Here is an 8,539-nt window from a genome sequence, read left to right as displayed (position 1 = left end):
GTATTGTGATGCAAATAATAATACAATGATACCTTGTAGATCGATCTTAACATCAGTGGTTAATGAGACTTTACCAAATATCAGAAATGTCCTTTAAAACGTTATGAATTTGTTTAATTTTTTTTTTATTATGTCACATTTTAGAGTCAAACGATTTTATTGATAAAATGTTATTGTAAAGCTATCTTGATAAATCTATAACTCTTTATCAACAAATAAAAAAAAAATGAGACCTTATTGTATGTAAGTTAATTATCTAAATTCATATTTGGCCATCATCACCTAGTCGTGTTTGATAGACAATCCATCACATTTTTCCTTTCACATGATTTTTAATAATGTCAAAGTTAAATCCATTATTATTAATGAAACTAAACTACGTTGTTACTTTAGTGTAAATTGTAATTACTCACTTTAATAGTTTCGTTTAATTTATAGTTAATAATTTATAACGCTCTAAATCAGTTACTAATTCTAAAATAATATATATTACAACCAAGTAAATAATGGCAAGACAATCGGCAATAACTATTCGATATAAACTTTTTAGAAAATCCACTAACAACTAACTGCGACTATTCTAAACATAACTATTTGGATTATATCCGCTAATATTACAACTGAACCTAATAATTAAGTAGAGTATTTGATGCAAACGACTAATTATAAGTAAAATAAAGTGATTAAACTAAACTAAACTAATTATAAAGCATATTAGTAGGTGATTCAAGCCTTGCCTAAAATATATTTTTTAACTAAAAAAATCAGTGGTCTAAAAGTGGTTTTTGATTTAAAAAAAATAAACTAAAACTGAATAAAAATTAAAAGTGGATCAAAACTGACAACCTTAATAAAGTTCAGGGACCATTTATGTTGAAAAAAACAGGCACCCACACATAGTTTATTGTTCATAACCAAGGTTCTAAATAACGTAAGGTGGGCTTAGCGGCAAGGTAAAAGTTAAGTCATGACAAGCTTTGACGAGCCATGAGGTTTTTCAAGGTGTACCTATATTATATACATTAAAAGATATAAATCATATAATTATTGAATTTTATCAAATATATAAAGTTTTTAGAAGTGTTATATTAATATATTATAGAAAAAATTAACAAAAACTCAAAGCGATTAGGCGTGCCTTGACACGTTATTTGAGCGTCACGTTTCACAAACCCGTCTTGAACGTTTTCGTAACGGCTACACCACGTCTTGCGTCATGGCACACTTTGAGGCGCGTCATGGCACGCTTTTTAGAACCATAGTTGTTAGACTACCCCTGTTGGGGGATTTTTGGCGAGACGCTCATATTACATTTAATAAAAAAAAATTGAATTAAATTGGTGAACTAGACCGGCAATACAACCCACGCTCACATTACATTTAATAAAAAAAAAATTGAATTAAATTGGTGAAACCTCCAATCATTTTTTTAGATAAGATTTTATATTTTAGGATAAAAATTATTATCTATTAAAAATTTAATATTATCTCAATAAAAAAATTTAAAAAAATACTAATTTTTTTTTCTCTATAAATAAAGTATAATATTGATATACTTCATATTTCATCTCAACTTTTCATTTTTAAAGCCTTTTGATTTCTTTAATAAGATGAATCCAAATTTCATCTTAAATCTTGATGATTCTCAAGATTATCAAAACTTTTAAAGTTATGAAACCTCACAGTTTTTCGCAAATCCCAATCAATTTTCCATCACTGAAAATGTTCAAACCTCACAAAATACCGGAAAAATCTAAGAGGTGATAAATGGGATGTTGATGAAGATATCGTTTTAATGTCAGCATATTGTATCGTTAGTCAAGATGAGAGACGTGGAAAAAACCAAAAGAAAACATCAATATGGGCACAAGTGAAGGAGCTATATGATGCAGGCGGAAAACCCAAGAAAGCTTGGTAATAGGAACATAGCTCAAATGAAATATCGTTAGTAAATAATCTATTTGTTTCAAATTAAAATATTTATTTTTAATATTTCTAGTAGTTTTTAGTAAAAGAAAAATTAAATTAAGATATATTTTTTAAATAAAAATGGGGTTCGATTGGATTGCTAATGGATGTAAAAAATTAGATTGGATTGGATTGTATAGGTGGAAGAAAGATAAATTAATTTTTTATTAAAAAAGTTGAGTTTAGTTGCTAATGGGGTAGTCTTATGTCTTTATTAAAAAAAAATGAGCAAAAATGAATAAAAATTGAAAAGTATGTCAAAACTGACAACCTTAACAAAGTTCAGAAACACCCCCTCACATAGTTTACTGTTCAGAAAACTGTTATGCATATAAATTAGCTAATTTCTTTTTAAAGCTCATTGTTTGCTTTTGCAACCGTTTTTAAACCTCTTTTGTTTTTCTTTTGCAAAGTAAATATTTATTATTTAATATTTCTAGTTTTTAAAAAGTATCTCATTTAAAATTTTAATTTTTAAAAGATGGGTTTCTACTTAATGGAACGTTATTTAAAACCATCAAGTTGAAACTACAACAAAATACTTGATAGAATTTTCGATACATATTAGATTCAAAACTTGTTTGATTCGATTCATTGCATCAATATTATATTTGTTATATATTAAAAAACGTTTGTTACTTTAATTAAAATGTCATATATTTGTTCACCCTCATATGGTTGAGGATGGTTTTCAAAAGCAATAATGCATTTCACAATAACCATGTTTTTTTTATGATCAAATATATTATGATCCAAACAAATAATACAATGATATCATGTGGAATCATCATAACCTCATCTGTTACATACTAAATATCAAGTCTTTTTGAAAAAACAATTCCTCTTTTATTCTTTACAGGCAAAGCTCTATTTATAGGTCTTTAAAGAGTCATTGCAAGAAGACAAACCCAATTTACATTATATACCCTTAGACTATTACGGATCTTACACATTTTATGTCACATTATTAACTTTATATCACATCATTATAGGAATACAATTTGTAACTAACACTTTTAAATAATAATAATTGGGAGGGGGGAGGGTATTTCCGTCCTAAAACCCCATGTTAGTCCCGTTAATATATATATATATATATATATATATATATATATATATATATATATATATATATATATATATATAATAAACAGTAGTATGCTAAAATTCAATAAAAAACATGTTTTTAAATTGTTGGTAACATCTAAAATTCTGCTATAAATTATTATTATTTTGTTACCCAATAAACAGTTTTTTTAGCCTAAAAGCTATAGCCCAAAATTAATTGGAGACAAAGGTAATGAGGGAATTCGGGATGGGGGAGTAGGTGAGGGTGGAAAGGTTGGAGATTTTGGGGGTAGGGGCGGGGTCGAGGAATGCAATGTTTGCTCCCATTGACATCCTTAATACAACTAAGTTTAAGCAAATAAACTAATTTAACAAAATGAAACTAATTATAAATTAAAATTAGCTATGAAAAGGATGATAAGATTTATGAAAAGTTGCATCATGTCATATGATGGTGCTATTAGTGCAAGAAATAACAAATTCACAATGATTGCATTGAGCGAAGTTTTTATTTTGTTGTCGATTTACATTTAATTATTTCAAATTAGTTTTGCTAATTTTCTCAAATGGTAATGACATATCAAAATTATACACTTGCTTTGAAGCGAAATCGGAACTAGCTTCGCATCTTGACATTTTTCCAGTGGAATTATCAATTACGTGATTGAACTTTTGAAAGTTGGATGGAATTCTATAAAGATTTAGAGAGCTTCTTCACCACTTCTCCAATCAAACTTCCAAAATCAACATAGGAACTAATTTCAGTGGTTACTACCAATTGTGATGATTAAATAGAATTAAAATCATAATTCCAACACAAACCAACTCATTAAATATCATCTCAATCACAATTTCACTATTAAACCCCCATATTTTCATTATTTCTTAAACTAAAACTCAAATGCAAGCCATAAAGGGATGTATTCTTACATTAAAGGATTCAATTTGGATTTGATTGCTTCCTTTGATCACAAATATGAATTAATCGTGAGGCGGAGTTGGTGTGTATGGACTAGGTCCATGCACCAGTGGTAGAGCAAGAACGAAATATCATTCGTTTCCATCAATCTCCTTGTTGGTGTATTTCCCAATTAGTATATGTTAGAATTTGTTATGAACATGAATTATGATACAACTCAAAAGGCAATCAAAGCTTATAGGCTTGTTTCCAACTCCTTACTTGTAATGAAGCGTCAAGTAACACATGGATTTAATTCTTCACTTTACTCTAACTGGATAAGTTCTTTCCAAATCTTATTGGTTTGATCATAGAGGCAAAGCCACATAAGTGTCTTATGAAAAGATGCTTGGCCTTTTTGGCAAATGTGTTGGACCAAAGAAGGAAAAGATATTGATTAATTTTGTAAAAGTGTTTTGGGATTTCCCTAATGTTTCACTAAATGACCTTCCTAATATACCATCCGAATGACAAATAGAATTCAAAAGTGATATAGTTTTGGGAGCCACAAACATTATCGACTATCTCATATGGAAATGTAAGCGCTAATGTGACAACTGGAAGAACTTCTTAATAAGGTGTATATACATCCGATTTCCTCATCTTGCATAGCACCGATATTGTTTATGAAAAAAAAAAAGACAAGTCTTTGAGTATGTGTATAGATTATGATGAAGTAAACAAAGTCATGATCAAGGATCAAATACATGTTACTACGTATTGATGAATAAGCATTACAAGAATATAAAATGAAAGAGCACACATCTTAGAATAAAGATATAGCAAGTATTAAAGAATGACGCACAAGATGTTAAAGCATAGATGACGTAGAAGTAAAGGTATAAAACGTACAAGTGTATTAAAAAATAAAGATCTCAAGATTATATACAATTAATATACAAAAGATGATAACACAAACTTATACGTTGTTGTCAAGTTAATATAAATGTACGTAATGTAATCATATCATAAGAATTAATGAAGCATAAGAGATAACTATAACTACAAATTAGCACTATTCACATTGAAAGTCAACTAAAAGTTTAGAAATACAATAATTGACCCTTTGTACAATTTAACAAGAAGATTTAGTTATTAAATTTGTGATTAAAAAGCATTTATTTAAACTCTGAAAAATCAATTAACGACATTAGTTTGGGGAAGTGAGTTTATTTTCATCTGAATCATGCTTCATTGAAGAATCTCCACCCATCAATTCCTGAAAAGCTTCAACCTTCACAGGTGGAGCTCTAACCATCATTCCCATATTCCTGCATACAATCAATAAAAACTTCAATCCCATTTTTTTCTTTTTCTTTTTTTAAATAAATAAAAACAAAAGTCGGTTGCAATTTCTTGATTTTAATACTAATTTCTTACGGAGAGTGAGCTTGTGGGTGGAGTTGGGGGATTTGGACAGACGCCATTGGTCGAAACTGATTGTTCTGAGCTTGATACGCTGACATGGCAGCAAACTGCTGCTGTCGAAATTGCATTTGAGGGTTTCTATAATTCATTGTTGCAAATCCACCATTATTGATATTGTTGTTGTTGGTGTTGTTATCCATTTGGAAATCAGATGGATTTTCAAGTTTGACTTCCACCATTGACCTTTGACTTTCATTATCCAAACTCATATTCATCACACCGACACCAACACCGCGAGGATTTGGATTTGCGGGTTGACGCCTTCGCATGCGGTCCCACTGTTGCTGTTGTTGTAGAGGATGAACCATTTGGTTTTGCATTTGTCTTGCAAACTATTAAAAAATATATATAAAGAAATTGTTATTATGTGGAAATGAAATATATGTATATGAGGTAGAGATTGAAAGTTGACTGACTTGATGGGGTTGACCGACTCTAGTTTGACTTTGTAATTGCATTTGTGTCTGCATTGCTTGAACTTGCATTTGTGTTTGTTGAATGTTGTTCTTGGAACTATCTTTAACAACCTCGGTAAAAGCAGCAAGATTACTGAAGTAAATAAAGAATATGTCAAATAATTAAATATTAAAAAAAAGAAAAAGAATAAAACCATAACAAAAAGTTTCAATTTTGATAACAAAACAAGTTGTACTGTGTTTGATATGCATTAAACTGGGATACAGACTAGACTTTCCCAAAGACTGATGTCAATCAGACAAAAATTGCAACTTTATGTCCCACCTAAAAGATGTAAATGCCCTCAAGAGTCAACAATAACAAAAACCAAAATAAAAAGTTTCAATTTTGATAGCAATATAAGTTATGCTGTGTTTGGCATGCATTGTACTGGGACTAGGACACAGACTGATGTTAATGAGACAAAAGATGCAACTTTATGTCCCACCAAAAAGACATAAACGCCCTCAAAAGTCAACAATAATAAAAAGTTCCAATTTTGATAACAAAACAAGTTGTACTGTGTCTAGCATGCATTGTACTATGACACTGACTGGTTTCAATGAGACAAAAATTGCAACTTTATGCTCCACCCAAAAGACGTAAACGCCCTCAAAAGTCAACAATAATAAAAAGTACCAATTTTGATAACAAAACTGGACAAAACAAGTTGTACTATGTCTGACATGCATTGTATTGGGACGGGGACGTAGATTGATGTCAATGAGACAAAAACTGCAACTTTATGTCCCATCAAAAAGACGTAAACGCCCTCAAAAGTGAAGAATAAATGAATAATAATGTGTTAACACGTACCCTTGTCCAATTGTTTGGAGGAACATCTTAAGTAGACCAATAGCCGAACAATCTTTTCTATAACTATCAGAAAGGACTTTCAAGATTCGACCTAATTTACAAATATGACACCCAACTAATTGAGCTAATATATCCAATGATCCACCAGAAGCCGATTCAAAACCAACATCAATCAACAACCGGGACACCATTTGTCGAGACATTTCCGAAGCTTGTTGAGAACTCAAACCGTTTTTCATCCCAAATGTTCCATTTTTACCCCTATCAAGACCCCCTTGTTGCTCCATGTTAAGGTACTCTGGCCTTATACCAAGTCTCTCCAACATAATGGGGCTTTTCGTCATTATCGGGGGCAAGGGCAAATTGTCCAAAACTCCATTACACTTTACCATATGAACATTTTCTAATTGGTTTGAAAGAGGTAAAGCACTATCGGGAACTGAGTTTGCTGAAAACATTGTTTCAGGGAAAAATAATTCATCATCTGGGGTTTGACCTTGACCGGAGTCAAACATGGGGCTGCCCGAAGTTAGGGTTTGTTCTTCCATGAAAACTGCCCGGCTTCTTTTATGCTTTTGGGCAATTTTGAGATAGTTAGACATTTGTTCGGGTGTACGTTTTTCAGATTCTCTGTCACCTGAAGGTAATCTGTAGGGTTTTGTGGCTCTGTATTTTTCAAAGAATTGAGTGTACCATGATTCTGGGCATCTTTGAGAGATATTTTCATCTTCAGATGTACCATATCTAGATCCTATACCAAAATTTGGTTTTTGTTGGACCTGTGAAATCATGATAATTGATTTTAGAGTGTGAGTTAACTTCCATTTATATACATCAGAAGTAAAGAGAGTTCGTTTTTAGAGAAGAGTGAGCTAACATACCTTTGAAGATGGTGCTACATTTTGTGTAGGATTCTCTAGAGTATAAAAAATGTCATCACCATGTAACTGTAAATCTGAAGAAACAATCGACACACTACATTACTAGAAGATAACAGTTCACTGAAAAGGAATTATCATGACAAACGATAAGCAAAGCAATTTAGAAGAGTGTTACAGGTTCTAGAGAAATCGTGGAAAATAGTTCTATGATAAAGAATTCATAACCAGATTCGAGAGATGTAATTAAAAAAAATCATAACAAAATTTCGAGACAATTGCTTGAATTTATCAAGGCAAAACATCTATCTGGAGGTTTTATAGAGCAATTCACAGCAAAATTTTAAGAGCAATTGTTTCGATACATTGACAAGGAAATTCTTACAATTTGGATTGAGCTTCGAATTGGAAGAAGGAGAAGATCGATTGGACAGAGGGAAAAGCGAGACGCAAGCTTTGTCGAAGAGGAGAGCGCGAACACGGAGTTGAAGTTGAATTTGAGCCCTAGACTTGGTCTCGTCGATTCTCATGAAGGATTCCCAAGAAGACGGCGATGATAAGAATGGAGAGAAGGTGGCGTGCAGAGAATCATCTCCAATCCACGATCTCCAGACGCCTTGAGATTCAAGTTTCCGGGCAAGCTCGAAGCCACGTCCGTCGTCGCCCAATAACGCCATTGAGACTTGAGGGTGTTCTTCGACAGTCAGAGTCGCAGAAGTAGGTTAAAGACAAGAGAGAGTTTTATCTTTTATGTTGAGAAGTGATGTTGGGATGGATATTTGAATCTGATCCTTCAAGTATATCGATTTCTCATACTTGCCCTTGATCAATTTTTTTTTTTTTTTAAATATCATTTTCAATCTATCTTTATTTTTTTCTTTTAAAAATAGAATAAAAAAAATAAAATAAATAGTGTTTCATTTTCAGTTCTATTTTGTTTTTTACTTTATTTTTACCTCTAAAAAAT

At 31.3% G+C, this 8,539-nt stretch overlaps 1 protein-coding gene across 1 annotated transcript; it reads right to left on the bottom strand.

Moving 5' to 3' along the window:
- Positions 1 to 4,993: 4,993 nt before the first annotated feature.
- LOC145036663 (transcription initiation factor TFIID subunit) lies at positions 4,994 to 8,315 on the bottom strand. Its single transcript, XM_078985129.1, has 6 exons — positions 7,958 to 8,315; positions 7,576 to 7,649; positions 6,695 to 7,473; positions 5,839 to 5,971; positions 5,375 to 5,754; positions 4,994 to 5,265 (listed from the first exon to the last, which is right to left on the bottom strand). The coding sequence occupies exons 1-6, from the start codon at positions 8,247 to 8,249 to the stop codon at positions 5,145 to 5,147; spliced, it is 1,779 nt and encodes a 592-aa protein (XP_078841255.1). The 5' UTR covers positions 8,250 to 8,315; the 3' UTR covers positions 4,994 to 5,144.
- Positions 8,316 to 8,539: the final 224 nt, after the last annotated feature.

Source organism: Lactuca saligna, chromosome 3 (genome assembly GCF_052625555.1).
Source record: "Lactuca saligna cultivar CGN05327 chromosome 3, ASM5262555v1, whole genome shotgun sequence".
NCBI lineage: Eukaryota > Viridiplantae > Streptophyta > Magnoliopsida > Asterales > Asteraceae > Lactuca > Lactuca saligna.
This window is presented reverse-complemented; position numbering and strand designations above follow the sequence as displayed.

Bases quoted from the DNA above. Each gene is read 5' to 3' on its own strand.
- LOC145036663 (XM_078985129.1), bottom strand. From the start codon at position 8,249: ATGGCGTTATTGGGCGACGACGGACGTGGCTTCGAGCTTGCCCGGAAA. The intron at 7,650-7,957 runs GTAAGAATTTCC...TTGTTTCTTCAG, and splicing joins TTCGAAGCTCAATCCAAATT to ATTTACAGTTACATGGTGAT. The intron at 5,972-6,694 runs GTACGTGTTAAC...TATTTACTTCAG, and splicing joins CTCCAAACAATTGGACAAGG to TAATCTTGCTGCTTTTACCG.